This window comes from Lissotriton vulgaris, chromosome 4_1, assembly GCF_964263255.1.
Source record: "Lissotriton vulgaris chromosome 4_1, aLisVul1.2, whole genome shotgun sequence".
NCBI classification, from domain to species: Eukaryota; Metazoa; Chordata; class Amphibia; order Caudata; family Salamandridae; genus Lissotriton; species Lissotriton vulgaris.
Genome location: NC_141691.1, coordinates 91,050,289 through 91,070,154, shown reverse-complemented (window position 1 = coordinate 91,070,154; position 19,866 = coordinate 91,050,289). Strand labels below are relative to the sequence as shown.

Here is a 19,866-nt window from a genome sequence, read left to right as displayed (position 1 = left end):
TCTGGGAAATCAGGACCCCCACAGCAGAGCAGTCCAGGTGCTGTTAGCATGATGTAGGGGAAGTCTTTGATGGCCCTGAGACTTCTTACCAGGAGTTAAGCAAGTGAAAGCCCTTGGAGTACCCTGGAATCAGGATACAGAAAGCAAAGTCCAGACCTTTCACTCCTAGAACAGAAGCAGCAAGCAGCAGGCCGGAACAACAAAGCAACATGCAGAGTGGCAGTTCCTTCTACAGCATCTAGCTCTTCCTCCTGATAGAATGTCCTCAGTCCAGAAGTGTTCTGGGTATATGGTGTCAGAGGTCAAGTACTTATACCAATTTCAGCCTTTGAAGTTGACAAACTACAAACACTTTGTAGTGTAAACGACCCTGCCTTTCCCTTCCTGGGCTCCAGACACACTCCTGCTTTGTGTGAGGACAGGCACAGCCCTATTCAGGTGTCAGAGACAATTCCTCCCACCACTCTAGCTCAGGAAGGCCCATTAGCCTGGTGATGGGCCATCAGGATATGCAGGGCACACCTCAGCTCCCATTGTGTGACTGTCTAGAGTGACTGCATAAACAGCCCAACTGTCATCCTAACCCAGACGTGTATTCAACAGACAGGCAGAGGCACAGAATGGTTAAGTAAGAGAATGCTCACTTCCCAAAAGTGGAATTTTCAGACAAGCAATTTAAAAACCGACTTCACCAAAATATGTATTTTTTAATTGGGAGTCTAGAGACCCCAAAGTCAAAGTATCCACTATATGTCCCAACCCTGGTTCTGCACTACCTGCAGCAGTGGAAATGTTCCACCACTTCTATGCACCTGGTGAAATCACATAAGCATGACTTCAGCTATATCCAATGTTCACACCCCTAATGCTGGCTTTTATGCAGTAGTCCAGATTATATTGTATTGTATTGAAATTATATAGCGCTTACTACCCCGACGAGGTATCGAACGCTTCTCGGCGAGTAGTACACTACTCCAGAAACCAAACCGGATTAGTGGTGGATTAGTATAGAGCGATGGACATGTGAGTCTGTTAGATTGAAAAGGATAATGGGGATAAAAGAGGGAAGAGTCTTAGAAAGAGCTTATTAGCCCCCTTCCTCCACAGTTCTGATGATCCCTCTACTGCTCCAAACTAGATAGTCCTCCTCCGGCCTAAAGACTCCAGTAGTATCAGGACTGTCCGCTAATTCTTCAAATAAACTGGAATACCATTTCCACAAATCGATTTTTATAACATTGTTCTGTAACTGAATTTGCCACACCGGCACAAATTCACACTGTAGATAAGTAATGTAATGCCACAGACATTACAGCACCAGATCATTTTCCCGCCTCACTGTGCCATGGTTCGACATTGCCTGTCAGGTATAGTTGGTGAAACGACCCTAGGGGAGGAGGTACAGAAAGGCGCAGAGCTACAAGAGGCGTCCCCCATAAAAACAGAGTTGTGGACCCTCATTTGAAAAAACGTGATGGTGGGTGTCAATAAGGAAGCACATCCATGTCAGACCCCTGCCCATTGACCCCATATAACTATGAACCACTTTACCTGAAAAACAGGTAAAATCAGGGGAAGTACCAAAAACAAAAAATAGTAAGAAGAGTTAGGGAGTGAGACCGAGCCAACAGCAAGATCAGAGCAAGACAGACAGTGGTGTAGCATGTGCATCGGTGACTATACCTCAAAGAGAAATCGCAAATTATATGTACCATCTTTGCTTGCAAAAACACTGTAAGTTAATACTTTGGCCGATTAAATATGTATAAGTTCAGAGGGGAGCTAGACAAAAGGTGGAAGGTCTCCATCAGAAGAGGGCGAGAGGACCGGCCACTTTAAATAAGTCAATCATGTTCCCAGGTCTGGAGCTTGCAGCCACGCGTTTACAGGATACAGAGATTGCGAATCCAAGATTACCAGGTCCAGAGACACTGGTTGCACTGGAATTCTACCAGTAGTGTCTGTACTGCATGGACTACAGTCACCCAGAGTGAGGGCCCTACTACTGCACAAAGTATATTAAAGTCAGAAACAATACTGGCGTGCAACCTAAAAAAGACCTCAGCAGTACACACAAAGTAGGCTTGCAGGGGTGTTATTGTCGTTAGGTTCATGGCTAGGTTTTGGCTTTCCGCAGTCATCTGTATCAGTCAAGTGTTGTACCCCTGTGGCATAGTGTCGGCTATATATTCATTTCCTGAGCTGAGAGGCAGGCCAAAAATAATAGGAATTACTAGAAAATGTGATGAAGGGCCCATTCACTGCCAGAGAACAGCAGGCCACAAAGAGGTTAGCCACCCATACTGGCCAAGTGCCACTGCCTTTTCAGCATCTCTTCGTCTATGCAGGGGTTCACAAAGAGCCTTTTTTGGAGCGAAGACTTTACAAGGAAAGGAAGAGGAAGGAAGGATGCTGAGCATCTCCAGGGAAACAGAGGAGATATTCTGCTTTTCACCAAACTGTGATACAAGAAGGACTATTAAATGATGCAACAAATTAAGTATAAACTGTGTTTAAGGTAAAGAGTAACTGTTCAAAATTCCAGCAAGGCCTTTTACTTTTTTTGTGGGGGTGAATAAAACCGAACAACTGGTGATTTATAAACATTGAAAGCACTCTTGATTGGCGCTCAGCCTGGACTCCTGGGAAGAATAAGATATCACATGCACTGGGAGGCACACATTCACATCTAGGCACAGATGCTACACCTACATTGCTCCCATTGCATGACATGATCTACTTACTTTCTTTGTTGGGTCCTGAGGGCCGGGTGTTCAGCCTCTTTGGGAGCATTGCAGGGGTCCGCTGACCGCCAGGAGACACCAGCTCCCCGTTTGCAGCCTTGCCTGGAAGTCTGGAGCCTCCATCCTGTGGCTTCGAGCCTGGCTTCTTTCCCTCGGTCTCAGAATACGGTGCTGGTCGGGGTTCAGAGCCAGGAGGGCTGGGGGCGTCCCCTCTGTATGCGTTGGACAAGAGCTTTGTGCGCTGGAGCGGCAGCGGGGCCTCTGTGATGCTGAAAGCGCTGCCATTAGTGGTTGGGCTGAAGGCCACACCATTCGGCGCTGTAGGCGAGAAAGCAAACATTACTGTGGACATTTTTAATATGTACTGTAAATTTGAAGCCATTTAACTTCTTATTATCATCCTACTGAACTGTTTACAAACTGGCATATTGATGACTACGGGCCACAGCTCAGTCTCCTTTAGGAGCCTAGCTCTGACAATTTATTTAATTTCACCAATAAAGTTTCCCCTAACAGAGAACAGAAGCTCATAATTAGGGCTTCCGGTTTAATGGTATTTATTTTTTTGACATTTCCGTCTGTATTTACCCACAATTATTTTTTGCTACTTTTATCTGTATTTAACCTTATTTGGGATTTATTTGGGATTTTGTGAAGAAATGACTATGAAATAAGTATATTTCTACATTCATTTAACTGATAAATATGCACACATTTGTGAATGCCTGAATGTTTAAATGCTATGAACATATGCCAAAGATTAATAAATGCACTTAAATGAAGATATGCAAATTTCAGTATCAGCCGGGTGCATATCTACTGCTGTTTAAGCCTCTTTACTAAAACGATATTCTTTTTTAACCCCCTTAGCTTTCACTCCACACAGCTATCCGGGCCCCTCAGCTTTGGAACTCTCTGCCCCTGACGTTACGCAGCACCTCAAATCTGTTGGCTTTTAGGAAGGGCCTGAAAACTTGGCTTTTTGCTTCCTAGATTTCCGTGTTCTGTTGACCCTGCTTTCTTTTAATCTGTTGTGTTGTGTTTGTCTTCCTAGGTTGTCAATAAAGAGCCGGGACACTCTTCTGAGTAGCCGAGCGCTATAAAAGACACAAAATAACACAACATAACATATTGGCCTGGCAATCAACGCAGACAGAAGTTAGCATCACTCAAAAAGCAACTCAATTTCCAATTTTATACACATTTAACAATAAATACAGACAAGAAAATAAATGTTTTCTGTTTGTATTTATTAGGTAAAATCTGTAAAAACGTAAAACAGGGAGCCTTACTCATCGTAATAGTGGCCAACACTGAAGGCTGCACTCAAACAACAAGAATGCTGCTCACCTGCTGGTGAATGAGGAGCATGGACATTAGTTTCAATACTATAGTATTAAAAGTAATCTTTAGCAACTTAAGGGTCTTTGTGGCAGTGGAAATACTAGTATCTGGATACAAAAGTAAGTCATCAGGGACACTTGCATTATGTTATTTTGTAGCCTCAAAGTTTTCTGTGTAGTTATGGATTCGTACTAGAATGATGCACACAATGCAACAGAATACAACACAACCCGAAGCTTTACAAAAGTTAACTGGTGTCCTATCACCTCTTGACTGCCTTTGGTCGACTGGAAGATCAGCTTCTTATTGAGGAATGCCCCGGTAGTTGGGGTTAATCAACAATCGCAAAGCTGCACTCTACTCCTGGATCCAGTCAGAGTACAGTAATCTTCTGCATGCCACACCTGCTCTCAATAATGGAGGACAGCGTGGTCAGTGCTCTAGCGGCCCAGTCAATCAATCAATCAGCTTTTGTATAGCGCAGAGCTATCACCCCTAGGGGTATCTGGGCACTGTGGCTAAGACGTCAGAGTAAAGGAGGTTCTCATAATATCACACCACAGGCATGAGGACTCCCCATGGTAGATGGAATTCCCTCAAGTGGTCCCTACCTCCAAGGGAATGATTTTAAAATGGCACAGGTTTGTACCTGTGACCAAAAATGCATGGGTTCCCATGGGGGATAGTCCATTTAAATTAGAGATTATTTGGAGGCCACAGGAGCTTCTACCTCCAGGAGGCTCCAAAATTGCTGCTCACAGCAGCGTGAATTTGCAATATCATGGGACCTACTTTTTTTGTACAACGTTTTCACTGATTCGCTCATGTTGGAGTTCTCCAGCCACCAGGAACAGTCGTCTGGGGATTTACAACCCTCTAGTACTAACCCTTCCTACTCCTTAGCAGCAGGTTGCCTGTAATGGCCTAGAGCCGCCCTATTGTTCAACTGGGTGGTCTCCAGCTCTAGGTTGTTCTGCTAGGTAAATCTCTTGATGAATTTTCTTTACCCATTTGGGAAAATCAGCTAAGCAGATTTACAGTGAGGGTTTGCAAATAGCCATGGAGATTCCTACCCCACTCGCTTCCTCCAGTAAAGGAAGTCTAACCCACTGGATGGGTGTATTGTGTTCAGATATCTTTAATCTGCCAGTTCGAAAACAGAGCAATTAGCTCTCCAGACGCTGTTAAAGCTGTCTCAGAGAAATATGTCAATATGAAATATGTGAAGTAATCCAGATATGTGCAAACAGGCCTCATATTTGGATTCCAGAACCAAAAGAAGTTACTTAACTTCAGTAATGCTCTCTCTGGGGAATACAGGGAAGATATGGCTTGGCAGTTCGGGCTGGACTGTTCCCATGAGCCACAGGGTCAAGACTGATTTGCATATGGCCATGTCTGAACTGGAGTGGCTTGGGGAGCAAAATAACGATGGATTAAACCCAGATCTGTGACTGGGGGTGAATGTTTGGCCATTGTGCAACATTCCGTCCATCATCTTGTGTGTTTTGCTGTTCACCCTATGTGAGAAGGGTATGCCCAGACGTGGGTCGCGTGCTCACTAAGCCACTGGAGTCAAGCTATCCTGGCTGTGTGGAAAATAAATACAAACTTGGTGAACATTATCGGCGCCATCTTGCCCCTTTTCGAGCCCATTCGTGCGCGTAAGCGGCAGCCATTTTGAGCACCATGGCCTCCCTGCCCCTCGCTGATAGCCAGCGCGTCTCTCTTTCTTAACCTCGCAAGCACCCCCCCCCCGCACACTGACTACCCCCGCTCTCTCATGCCCTGGGTCATAAACCCCTCTTCAGCGCAGCTTCACCACGGAACCCCATCCTGTTCCCAGCGCAACACCTCCCCTCATTCCTTTCATGGCCACAGATCCTTTAGATGCAAACCCCCTTTTCCTGTGTCCCCGTTTGTCTTCCTTGTTCCCAGGCCGCCACCTGGCCCTGCGGATACTGTTTATTACCCCGTACAGTAGGAAGCTTCCCCTCCCCATCAAAAGACCCTCGAGCCGATCAAAGCCCCCACCCTATGAGATCCGATCAACCCCATGCATTCCGTGAATCGGCGGAATGCCCTGCTGTGCGGCAACCATCACCTGTTGTGTCCGGGGTGGGGAATCCAACTGTAAATGTATGTGGGAACGGGCCTGAAGGGGAGATTCCGAGGATGTTCTTTCAAGTACCAAAGTGTTACGAGAATGTGTTATGTGCAATAAAGGTCATAAACCCTAGTATAAGAGGCCAGGCCTCAGAGATGTGATTAGAGCACCTCGTGACGATACTTGCTGTCTGAATTGATGTGTTCTCCTCCGGAGAGAATAAAATCCTCGTTTCCTGCCTTCCAGTCTCCAGCGCCTGCTTCTTCATTTGATTAACCTTGGTGGGTCATAGAGGCGATACCGCCGGGCAACAAAAAGGGTCTTTAGTTACTGGTTGTCTTTGGAACCCTTTCTTAACAATTGGCGTCCCAAGCGTGGGGCCCATCAGCGACTCGTGGATCCAGTGGGAGAGGTCCTGACGACAGAGTGAACGACTGCAACGATCGGAAGGTACCCTGTCCGATAGACCCTCGTCTGACAGCCGATCATCCGAACTTCACTGGTTCCGAACAGACCTCTCCCGAGTGATCTGCGGTCCTGACTGGGAACCATCAGGAGTGCCACGAGAAGTACGAAGAGAAGAGGACGATCGGGCGCTGGATTCGGAAGACAAGAAACTGTCCATGCGGTCCGGGTAAGGTCGTGTAAACACGACGAATTGCGAAAGTGATAGATAATTGAAAGTGATTGATAATTGTTGAGAAAATACTAGTATTACTTTTTGTTAATTTATTTGGAGATTCACTGTTTGCAAACGGAGAAACAACAGGCTCTCCCTTTATAAACAGCGAAGGATAGGTACGCACCCGTCGGACCTATCTTTCTCCCCCATTGAACAATTGCCCCTTCCCCCCATTGATTAACTGTTATAGATTGTTTTCTGGAGATTCTCTGTCTGCAAACAGGGAAAGAATAGGTCCCCTCTTTGCAGATAGTGAAAGGGTAGGTGACGCGAACCTTTGCGAGCCTACTTATTCTTCCCATTGACCATATTGATTTTTTATTTTTGACCTAAACATTGATTGCTCAAGATTGGTTCATGAGGTATTCACTACGCGCAAACAACGTAGAATAGAAATATTCTGTCTAGTCTTTGCGCGCAGTGATAAGATAGGTAGTGCTGACTATTATCCCATTGTGATCCGTCATGCCTGTCTTCTCCCCACTGGTTAGTAGCCTGTTTTACCCGGACCACGTATTAGAGATGAACCATCCGGCTCCGCTGGAAGGCACCCCTAATAAGGACATGTTCATGAAGCATGGATTAATCGCTATAGCCTATAGTGAGCTATGGCATAAATATACGAAAAAGGATCGAGAAAGTCAGTGGCCACTGAGAGGATCCTTTGATCTTGACAAAATAGAAACGGTAGAAATAGCCCTTCGTAGGAATGAAACAACACCTATTATGCTCGATAGTCTCGGCATGTGGCGCAAAGAAGCCACACGACGAAGGGAAGGCGACGAATTTAGAAAAGATGAAGGGACACGACGGACAACCCTCCAAACGTCTAGTAGGCAAAGGGAAGGGCCAGCGATGGCACAGTCCCGAGGAGTAGACATGAAAAGAGAACGGTGTAAAGGGGTGTGCCGACAAGTCAACCCCGGAACACAACGACCCGAAGGTAATCCCCCGACACTATGCACAGGACGAACAGATGTAAAACAAAACCAATGTGCTTTCTGTAAATGTCTTGGGCACTGGAAAGCCCAATGCCCGACTCTGCAGAGCATAGGTAAGAACGGAGGGTCGACAGAAAGAACAGGCCGACAGAAAGGGAAAAGGCGCGAGATAAAAACCAATCAGATTAGTGCAGACAGGACAGACAGAACCACCCCGTTTGATTATGCTCGATGGCACAGATTTCGTCAGACCAATTTTAACGACATGTTAGAGTTCTGGGACTGATTGCTCTCTGTTGCTCCCCCACTCTGAAAAACAAACACAACTGCAGGCCAGTGTAAACAACCCCCCGTTAGAGAAAAGACTCAAGGAAACCAAGCGTCTATTATATAACTTAGGATTTAATTACGGTAAAGAAAACACACACCCAACAGTAAATAGAATAACTAGTAGAACTCTCTCTAAAACAAAACTTTACTAATAGGAAAAATACAGAACATATTATGCTCACTCCGGAAGTCCTCGAAATGTAACAGTTCGATGGTCCCGCCCATCCGAAACACATAGCACGTGTGGGGCGGGGCCTGCCAGCAACCATGGGCCAAAAAGAGATCGCTGGCGAGAAGGTACTGGAGACTCCACAAAGCAGGCAATGAAATGGTCTTTCCATACTGCCCTTCCAGGGATGGCGTCCCCCGGGCCGCGAGTAGGGAGGGGGCGGCTGCAAATGACCCCCTCCCTCGTATCTCCTGGTCCGGCCATCACGAATTCCTCCATCGAACGGATGCAGGGTGGGCAGGGAGGGAGAGGCGACGCGGACGAGCCTCTCCCACCTCCACAGGTAGGAGGCTTCCCTGCCCTGGCCCGGCGCCGATGTCCTCCAGCCGGGCGACGGCCATATACCTACGCTGCACAGGACATATCACGCCCGACTGGTATATTTGCGGAGCACCGGATGTACAATGGTCCCCCAAGAGTCGGAATCAGGGGTGTAGGGTGGTCATCATGTGCACCCCTGATTCAAAGGGACGGCGTGGGATGCGCCGGGAGAGGGAGGCGGCACAGACAAGCCTCCCTCACCTCCCCAGATGAAGGCTCCACTGCTGCACCCTGGCGCCCCGAACCAAAATGTCCTGCTCCAGCAGCATGATGCTCTGTCCTTTGCCATCACAAGAAGTTTCTTCCACTCCTGATGGATACGACAAAGGGTGGCTGCCGCAGGGTCGCGAAATGGCGTCTGGGCCCTCGAGAGGCGGGTCTAGGCCGCTGGAGAAACTTTGTCCGAAATTACAACTCGGGCGCTTGCCCACCTGGGCGCAAGCCCCCACCATCGACAAACGTCCCCTCGACTTTGAAGATTCTACCAAAGTCCCAAGGGCCCTCAGCCCCTTCAGGCTTCCGGTGAGGAACAGCTGCATCGATCTCATGTGAAATAACCACGGCACAGCAACAAGATGGCGGTGCTCTCGTGTCTGCATCAGCTTCCGTCTGAACCACCCAGGAACATTATGGGCTAACGAACTCGAACAAGTTCCGGCCGAACATCAACACGACCCGGTAAGAAAGACTCTACCCCCTCCCTCTCTTGATTGACGGTCCACACCACCAGCCCTTCTGTTAGCACAGTTTTCTTTTGAACTGCCGAAAGGGACTCTGGTCCAACCGCCAATCGTCGGGGACATTTTTTTCCCTCTGATGCTACTTCCGGACTAAACCGGCCTCGCCCAAAATGGCGCCGGTATCAATAGGAACTAACGGATGCCTCGTGGTGTTCCTTAGCTAATGAAACTTGATGTACTAAGATATATATATACGAACCATTGCGCACTCGATGAAAAAGGGAGGAGGGTTCACTTGGCGAACATTTGAAAGGGGTTCCGTAAAAATGTTGATTTCAATGAACGATTTATTTTTGACATTTATTGTAACTGGTACATAACGTCGCTTGTGATGCACACCCACGGTTTACATCTAGGAAATGTGATTCTGATGAGCTTGACTGTGTTTCCATTTATGAACTGAAATGCCCCTGATTCCCTCGTCACGCAATGAAATGTTTTTAGTTACTTGCAAATAATTAATTAGGCCCTTTTTAACATGTTCTTGTGCCACAAAATAACCCCCTACTGCATGTGCTTCCATCGTCGACATGTCCGGCCAAAATATGATTGCACTCTTCACATTTTACGTAATGAATAATTATGCAAATAAAGGTCTTCAAAACTATGAATAGGCATCACATACTTTTGTAAACGTGGAAATCAGTGGGAGGGTTTTTCTGTGCGCAACCGTTCTGCTCTTTTTTTAAGGTTATCTGAGAAATGGTTGTTCGGCCCTGGATCGATGATCGAATCAAAGGTATGATACATTGCCTCCAAAATATGCGACTAAGCTCAGGAACTAATGTATGAAGAAGGACCTCGACTTCTGAGAATGGGTAAAGTAAAGCGGTGTGATTGATGAAATGCTATAAAGTTATGGTGGTTGAAGGTACACAGGTGCAGGGTTGAACGAAGAACTGATATGCCTCGGAACATCACAGCTTTAGGGAACGATTTAAGGACCCCGATGGCCGGATACATCTACGAAACCGGGTACCTCACGCTAGGCACCTCTGATCTTTTTTAGCGTTTCCCTACACACGATCCTTAATGCCATCCTCGAACCTCCCCATGAACCACCTATCACATTGCCCGCCCCCTTAAACTTCAGAGACCAAGACCCTAAGGATTATATCCCGAAGAGATAAGTACGAGTATGCGGTAAGTAAAGGACTTTCGTGCCCTTACATTTGATGTGTTCGAATGTTGTCCCCCACCTCCCCCTTTCCCCCCCTTTTTCCCTCTGCAGGTTACATTAGAATCCCGATTAGAGTATCGTGAGGGATCTGGAGCCACGTCACGCCCGATTCATGAAAACGGATTAACGCTGCAGGACGACACAAAAAGACGCCCCACCCAATGCACGACCTTTTTTGTACCTGATTTAATGCTCTTCTGTCCCAAAACTGCATGCTTTCTACATCCTAACACAGACCCGAAACGTCTAACGTTGGGTAACGCACTGAATAGCCCAAACCATACATGGTCATTCTCCATGTCAGCCGTGTACTGTTTGGCCTATTGTCTCTCTCTCTCTCTCTCTCTCTCTCTCTCTCTCTTTCTCTCTCTCTCTCTCTCTCACTCTTTCACCCCTCCACACTTTCCCTCTTCCTAGCGACTGCCACCTAATTGGCGAACCTGGTGCACCTCCTGATTGGCCCCAAATACCACAAGTATTTGCACAAATTCGTCCTAAATAAAATTGTATCGGTACCACGTTACTACCTCTCCTTTTCTGCTAAATATGGATTAAATTTAAATTGGCCAAAAGGAAAGGGACAGGTAAGACGACTAAGGTTCCCTAAATTTGACCCTCACTCAGGGAACCATTTGTCAGTGGCTTCTATGGTAAAATATGTCCGTGGTAATGCGACCATCCCCACTCCAAATTGTCTCCATACCCCAAGCAGTAAGAAATGATCGAGACGCCCCCGTCTTCCCAAAATGCCCCCAGTTTGGTATCAGCTGCCCCGAACGAGAACTTGAAAAACGCCCCTTGCTCCAATTCGCTGTGTTCCTAATTGTTTTCCATAAGATCCCACCTTCCCCGAGTTCTTGTAGTAACCAGGTTGCGAGGATTTATATAGAAAGTTAGAAAGATGTATGCAAAGTAAAAAAAAAAATTAGATCGAAAATCGAAAGAACTTGTTGCAGTAAGCCTTGTTGAAAATAAGATGTTTTGATGTAATGAAGACTTGTTTAGCCTATGTTCATCCCTCAGAAGGATGCCTATCAGACTATGGTGAATAGCACGTTGCACTTTTTCGTAAAATACAAGGCCCTGAGGACCAGCCTAGCCTTGCAAGACTCGTACTAGGGAAATGGGTCTCTGCCAGAAGAACTGACATCTACTATAATAGACGTATGCAATGAATGAGTACCAGACCTCGTACCTATTACAAATGAACGTAATAATCATCAAAGCGCCAAAGAATTAGCCAACAAAAGGAGGTTGTAAGGATTCCAGCAAACCCATCATCAATTGTTTATACGTTAGCCGCAAAAATCTCAAATGTAGCGAGTGCTTACCCCAGTTGCTTGGTGTTGGGAGAGAAGTAGATTTATGTAATTACCTTTTTCTGCAAAATCTCTAAAGACTGTCTTTTCAACACTCATTTAAGGGTATCACTGTCGGAGGAGAAAGAGACCGGATGTGGGAGCACGCGGCCTGACTGCGGATTGTGGAACATCAGCGACGGAGGCCGAGGCGAGACCACAGCAGTAAGGAGTCGCAGGACGGGGCACTGTTTCAAACAAAGCTAAGGAGAGGGCTGACCTGAAGCCCCTGTTCTATGATCAACGTGTGCCAAAAAGTCCCCGCTCTCTGAACATGGTTACGGACCCGCCTGTCGCAAACTCTCCGTCCCCCTGATCTGTTCCCGACTTGGCCTTGCTCCATCCCCTCCTCCTCCGACCTACCATAAGGACTGTTCACACCCGCACCTTTCCACCCGAACTCCCAAGTTCCTCCAAATCCCACTGAGCTACCCAGAGAAGAGTACTCCCTGCGTCAGAAGGGAGGGAGCTCCGACTAAGTAGACCACGAACTATGTTAAATCCCAGAACGGTGACCTAGAACTCCACCAAGGGTCGCCCCCGAAGAAAAGATAAACAAAGTCTGTGGTTCTGCCCGCTACCAAGCACCTCGAAGATGATGGAAGCAACAGGAAATGCCCACCACAGAGAGTCAAGAAACGAACAGATCTCACAATTCTGGAACAATTGCATTTTCCATTGCAAATCTATGCTCTGCATTGCGGAAGAAGATGCACCTGTTCCAAAACCGTAACGCATTTCTCCTACGAGGTCTGACGAAAACCAAACAAAATGCACCCCTACCCGCAGACCCCCAACGACTCAATCCACATGAACATTTCTGTTGATAGGTAATCCAGGTGCTCAACAGTGCCGACAGAAGACGACAAAAGACAACGAGAACTCTGATATTTTTACTGTATCTCCTTTCTCTCCCAATCACCATTGGACTAACTATGCTCCCGCCGTATACAAAAAGGACTTACTTATATGATAACTTACCAGTTCTTATTCCAAATGACTATAAGTATCTATGATCTGTACCCAACACCCTCGCTACGTACTTCTAGTCTGATAATTGCATTACGATGACTTTTTCTGCAACCAACTTAACGATGAACCCGCCTACTAGATGACGAGATTTTTTTTAATATGATGTTTATAATGTAATGTTTATGTACAGTTCTTTTGCCTAAGTCCCCTCTCCCTTACTTATGATCACTGCATATAGGTGTAGATAGGAAATAGGCCAGCAAGATGTCTTGGAAATGTTAAAGGGAGGACTGTGGAAAATAAATACAAACTTGGTGAACATTATCGGCGCCATCTTGCCCCTTTTCGAGCCCATTCGTGCGCGTAAGCGGCAGCCATTTTGAGCACCATGGCCTCCCTGCCCCTCGCTGATAGCCAGCGCGTCTCTCTCTCTTAACCTCGCAAGCACCCCCCCCCCCCCGCACACTGACTACCCCCGCTCTCTCATGCCCTGGGTCATAAACCCCTCTTCAGCGCAGCTTCACCACGGAACCCCATCCTGTTCCCAGCGCAACACCTCCCCTCATTCCTTCCATGGCCACAGATCCTTTAGATGCAAACCCCCTTTTCCTGTGTCCCCGTTTGTCTTCCTTGTTCCCAGGCCGCCACCTGGCCCTGCGGATACTGTTTATTACCCCGTACAGTAGGAAGCTTCCCCTCCCCATCAAAAGACCCTCGAGCCGATCAAAGCCCCCACCCTATGAGATCCGATCAACCCCATGCATTCCGTGAATCGGCGGAATGCCCTGCTGTGCGGCAACCATCACCTGTTGTGTCCGGGGTGGGGAATCCAACTGTAAATGTATGTGGGAACGGGCCTGAAGGGGAGATTCCGAGGATGTTCTTTCAAGTACCAAAGTGTTACGAGAATGTGTTATGTGCAATAAAGGTCATAAACCCTAGTATAAGAGGCCAGGCCTCAGAGATGTGATTAGAGCACCTCGTGACGATACTTGCTGTCTGAATTGATGTGTTCTCCTCCGGAGAGAATAAAATCCTCGTTTCCTGCCTTCCAGTCTCCAGCGCCTGCTTCTTCATTTGATTAACCTTGGTGGGTCATAGAGGCGATACCGCCGGGCAACAAAAAGGGTCTTTAGTTACTGGTTGTCTTTGGAACCCTTTCTTAACAGCTGAAGATGGCTGATAGCCAGAAACCGGTCCTAGGACGCTTGATTCCGGTCCAGGGAAGACATGGCTTGGCAGTTCGGGCTGGACTGTTCCCATGAGGCACAGGGTCAAGACTGATTTGCATATGGCCACATCTGAACTGGGGTGGCTTGTTGAGCAAAATAACGATGGATTAAACCCAGATCAGTGACTGGGGATGAATGTTTTGCCATTGTGCAACAACCTTACATCATCTTGTGTGTTTTGCTCTCTGGGGGATACCCCACCTGACCGCAGATGCCTCACCTTTAGAATATTCCCCAGGTGCCAGACTGGATCCTGAAACTTTTCATAGCAGTACTTCTGCTCCCCACTTGGTGCTGTTGTGCCGCTCCGCAAAGGCTTCATTCTACCCTGAAAGTGACAGAGTGGAGCCGCATATATGTGCAACCTCTGCGTGCCAATGTCAATTTCTGCTTGATTTTTTCCAGGTCTTCTAACAGAGCAAAACATTACCACTGTACCAAGCGCTAATTTGAGACCTTTTTAGATGGTAAAAAGAGGACACACTGGAGTTGGGTGGAAGAGGTCAGTGAGGAATTAGCAGTTAGATGGAGTATCCACCAGAAAGATAATTAGCAAAGGTAAGCAACTTGTTTTTCTGATGGATAGCTCTAATAACAGACTCCTCACCTTTGGAATGGATACCAAAGCAGTACCCCCTGAAGGTGGAGGGTCTATGTGGTGGGTCAGACCAGAAAATCCTGCAAAATGCCCTTCCAGTTAGACCTGGCTTACAAGCCAGTAGTGCTTTGTGAACATGGGATCTGATGCCAATGTTGCAGCCCAGCAGATTTCGAAGACAGGTATTCGGCGTGCCAACGCAATGGTAAATCCTTAGCCCTGGTGGAATGGGCTCTCAGACCTTTCTACATGTTGCTTCTTTGCCTTAAGTAGCAGATCTTACCACAGAAAACTATCCACTTTGACAGAACCCTTTTCAACACAGCCTCTCCTTTCTTTGCCCAATAGTGGCCCACAAAAAAGCTACTATCCACCCGATCGCTTTGGTACAATCAATGTAGAAGGTTAGCCCTATTGGATTCCAACCAATGGAGACTCTCCTGTTTCTACAGGTGAGGTAGGGAAAAGAATGCTGGGAGAGTATTAGATTGTCCAACATGGATACGAGTCACAATTTTCAGTAAGAAGGCTGCCTAAGTCCTCAGCAACAGTTGGCTAGAAAAAGAAAAACCGTGTCGGGCAGATACAGCCAGGAGTTCACTCAGACATCAAGCTGAAGTGATCACAATGAGAAATATATTCTTTAAGGTCTAAAGACGCATCGAGCACCTGACTATCAGCTGGAATGCCCAAGCTAACATCCTGCTGTAGCTTCACAAATAGTTTGGGAGGGAACAAGTGATTTAAACAAGGATGGTTGTTTCGGCAAATGTAAAAAAGACTAACAAAAGCTGACAAATAACCTTAAATAGTGCCCACTGCAAGTCCTTGCTTAGCCAAAGATAAAACAAACAACAAACAATCCAACAGTTTCAGTTGTTAAGGGCTTGTCTTGAGGACTCTACAACAAGCTACACATTCGTCCATGTGGCCAGCACAAATGGAGTTTAAAGAGGGATGCCATCCTCAAGTGGTAGATCAAACATAATCAACTGCCGCTGCTCAATCCCCATGCATGGAGTTGTAGACTGCAGATTCTGGTACAGAGTCCTTCCCTGCTAGAGTGCGACAGAAGGTCATCCCAGAGTGGTAAGCTGATCGGAGTACAGACGCTCATGCCTAGAAGTTCTAGGTACCAAATTCTCCATGCCAAAACCAGAGCCACTACGATGACTTGGGCCATGTCGCTCCTGATTGTTTTTTGAACTTTGGGGATACAGGTGTCCATGTTCCATTCCAGTCAGAATGCATCTCCTAGCGTGTATCTTTCCTGTAACTCCAACATCCAACTGTTTGGACGGTGGTAAAAAGATCTAGCAAGGGTTGTCCCCAATGTTGGAAGATGCCCTGTGCCACCTCGGAATGCAGCCACCATTTGTACTAGGCCAGGCACCACCAGCTGATCTTGCCCACCATGGTGTTGAAGGATCCTGACAGGCCTGACGCCTCCAGCCAACTCCAGAGGTGCAGAGCTTCCTGGCACAGAAGCCCACTCCACCCTGCTTGCTGCAGTACCACATGGTGATGATGCTGTTTGTTAGAACCTGCACCAGTCTCCCTTTGATGTATGGCAGGAGAGCTTTCAGCACAACGCGGATGTCCTGCAACTCAAACAACTGATATGGAGCCTGGTTTCCGCAGGAGAGCAGAGACCTCTGATCTCTCCCTTTCCCAGATTACCTGCCCAACCTAGCAGTTTTGCAGTAATCACCACCGTCAGTTCTGTGCTGGGCCCACTGAGACTTCAGATTCCACTTCAAGGGGTGCATATGCCAACATGGCATAGTTGACATGCAGGAGGCTAATAGGCCAAGAAGCCTCAGAGCTCCTCTAACTGAGATCTAGGACAGAGGTGACACATCAGGAACCTATCTTCAATAGCTTAAACACTTTTTAACAGGATAAAGCCTTTAACAGCACTGTGTCCAAGACACCTCCTATGAAAGGCAGCCTGTGAAGGAGACAGGTGCAACTTGGGCTCATTGTTTAAGAGCACCAAAGATGTCAGTAGGTTTGCTGTTGTCTGGAGGTGGTCCCCAACGGACTGCTGCAAACTGACCATCAACAGCCAATCGTCAAGGTATGGGAAAACTCGTATCTCAAACTTCCAAAGAAGAGCAGCGACCACTGTCATCTCTTACATGAACACCTGAGGGGCATTGGTAAGGCCGAAAGGGAGCACGGAAAACTGAAAAATGCTTTAGAATTACCCTGAATTGCAGGTATCGTCTGTGGGACTGCAGGACGGGTATATGAAAAAAGTATCTTGGAGGCTGTTGCCACAGGGGAAGGGTCTGGGAGGACTGATGCCCTTGGTGACCTGCAAGCGGTCTGCCATATTCACATGGAAGGACTTGGGTGACTGCAATGGGATGGGGAATATAACATTGCATATACAACAACCCCCTGCAGTAGCCTCAGAACTTACTGATCTGGTGAGGAAACTGTGTGGCAGGGGTCGAAAAATCCAAAGTGTGTGCCCTGGCTCCACACTCCTTAAAGCGGTCTAATGCAGAATCAGCTTTTTCGTCGGGAGTGTGACATCGAAAAGCACATCCAAAAGGTAGGCCTGGATGTGTCCTGAGAAACCTATGGATCGCATCCACGCATTATGCCAGATCGACTGAAGCCAAACTTTGCCCCTAACAATCAGTAGTACCAAGGCCAGTGTGAATCATGTATTTGGCTCTATCTTGGCCATCTTCATGGTCTACCTGGGCCAAAAAGGCCTTATGTTCTTCAGGCATCGCTGGTAAAATCTCGTTGGCCAAGCACCGGAGGGCATGCATGTACCGGCACAATAAACAATCAGCACTGACTGACTTCAATGCTAGGATAGCCAAAGAGAAAATACATTTTCCAAACACATCAATCTACTTCGACTCCCTGTCCTGGGAGGGTCCTAGGAAACTAACTGGGGATCATCTTTTTGGTGGACGCCTTGATCTTCAGAGTCTCTGGGGTAGGATGCTGCGTAAGTAAAACAGGGCACCAGGAGCAAGTTTATGGCATCTGGCTATCTCCCTATTTAACAGCGGGCAAACACATGGTTTGGACCAAGTGCCCCAGTTAGTTTCTTCAGTGAAACCTTCCGCACCAGAACACAGAGCCACTACAGAAACTGCTAGTGGAAACATTGCTAAAGAAGAAACATCAAAGTCTATATTAATACCAGACACAGATTTTAAAGAACACCCCCAATAAAATCAACGAACACAGGGCTACATGAAACTCTACCCCCTGGAGAGGACCCCCCATATGAGGGAAAAGACTATGCACTCTAAAAAAACATTCTGCAATGGAAATAAATGTCAGTATGGGCTTCATTGAAAAAAAGGCTTCCATGAGGCGGGCTCTGGCAGTATAACTTCTGTAAGTACATTTGTCTTGACTTCAACTGAAGCAGGCTGTCAGTCCAGGACCTCGGCCGCCTATTGAATTCCCACAGCAAAGGAAGCGCTCTCTTCCGTTGAAGGCCCAGGAGACAAAACCAAACTTGTATCAGGAAAAGTATCAAGCCCCTTTGCCTCCTGTAAGTCTATTGAACGACTGCCATCATCATAATGGGGGTAAGTCATCCTCATCCCCACCATCTTCATCTCTGGGTGGTGGCAAGCTCTGGACATAGTTGAAGCCAAAAAGACAATGGAGCCTCTGAGGGTGTCTGTGGTAGTAAAAGCATAGGGTCAGGCTGTATAGAGATCAGGTGTGCCAGAGAGGATTCGGAGTACGACCTCAGTGTGAGTCAAGCTGATGCTGGTTTGACCTCAGACATTGATTCTTTACCAGATTCTTATCTGGCATCTGAATCATTGAAGAAGGGACCTATGAAAGTATTGGAGCCAGGTAGAAGTCCGCACAAGGGTTGGTGCGCCCTAAGGGTGAAACTGGCCTTGGATTGCCTGTATTCCGGTTCAAGGATTACCTGGTCTGTCAGTTCTGGATGGACTGCTCCTATCGGTGCAAGGTCATGTATCATTTGCTGCTCCTATCAGTGCAAGGTCATGTATCATTTGTAAACTGATGTGGCATGGTGTGCAAAATACTGATGAACAGGGATGCAGCCAGAGTAATTTCCAGTGGCTGCGATTAATTCAAGCATTCCATCCATTGCTTTTTTTGTGTACTTGTGTGCAATGCCATAAGTTAGATGGGTATGCGAAGACGTGAGTTCTGTGCCAATGTGCCACCAGACAAAGCTAAAACTGACTGAGGAGCCCTAATAAGGGAAAAATCAATCTGAGGACCTTGTGTTATTATTTAGGGGTGTACTGGCCTGGCAGTTAGGGCTAGACTGTTCCTAATGGATCAGGGTGAAGACTGATTTGCAAATGGCTGGGTCCAAACTAACATGGCATGGTGTGCAAAATAACGATGGACTGGGATGCTGCCCCGAATAATTGCCAGTGGCTGAGATTAAGTCAAGCATTCCAACCATTACTTGTTGTATACTTCTGAGCAATAAAAGAAGCATAGAATCAGGGTCAGGTTGTATGGGTACCGGGCACGCTACGAAGGACTCAGAGTGAGACCTCAGCCTCGGTCCAGCAGACACACTCGAAAACAGCACAGTTGAATGGTCAGACCACTTGTCACCAGTGAAAAGTCTTTACTCCAACAACCACGCAGGTACAGATTCTTGGGACCGTGACATAAAAGTTACTTACCTTCGGAAAACGCTATATCTGGTAGAGACACAGTCTAGCTGCAGATTACTTAACTTTGAATTCTCCCCAGGAACCAGACTGAATCTGGACATTTTTCAGCAGTACCTCTGTGTGCGGGGGGACAGCACCTTACAGCTCCGCAGTGATGTCGTGTTCATGACATGACGTCAGTGGAGCCATATAAGTCCACTCCGGTGCACGGAAGTCAGTTTCTTCGGTGAAACCTTCCGTGCCAGAACGCAAAGCCACTACAGAAACTGCTTGTGGAAACAGTGTGCCAAAAAAGATCAAAAATCTTTGAAACATTAATAAAGAAGAAACATCAAATGCTATATTAATACCAGACATGGATTTTAAAGAAAACCCCCAATAAAATCAACGAACACAGGGCTACATGAAACTCTCCCCCTGGAGAAGAACC

General features: G+C 47.0%; 1 protein-coding gene across 1 annotated transcript in view; it reads right to left on the bottom strand.

Moving 5' to 3' along the window:
- Positions 1-19,866, bottom strand: part of OPHN1 (oligophrenin 1) — a 702,970-nt gene that overhangs the window by 52,501 nt on the left and 630,603 nt on the right. Inside the window, exon 20 of the mRNA XM_086918347.1 lies at positions 2,745-3,062. Within this exon, the coding sequence (XP_086774473.1) occupies positions 2,745-3,062 (318 nt within the window). The remainder of the gene's footprint in view (positions 1-2,744; positions 3,063-19,866) is intronic.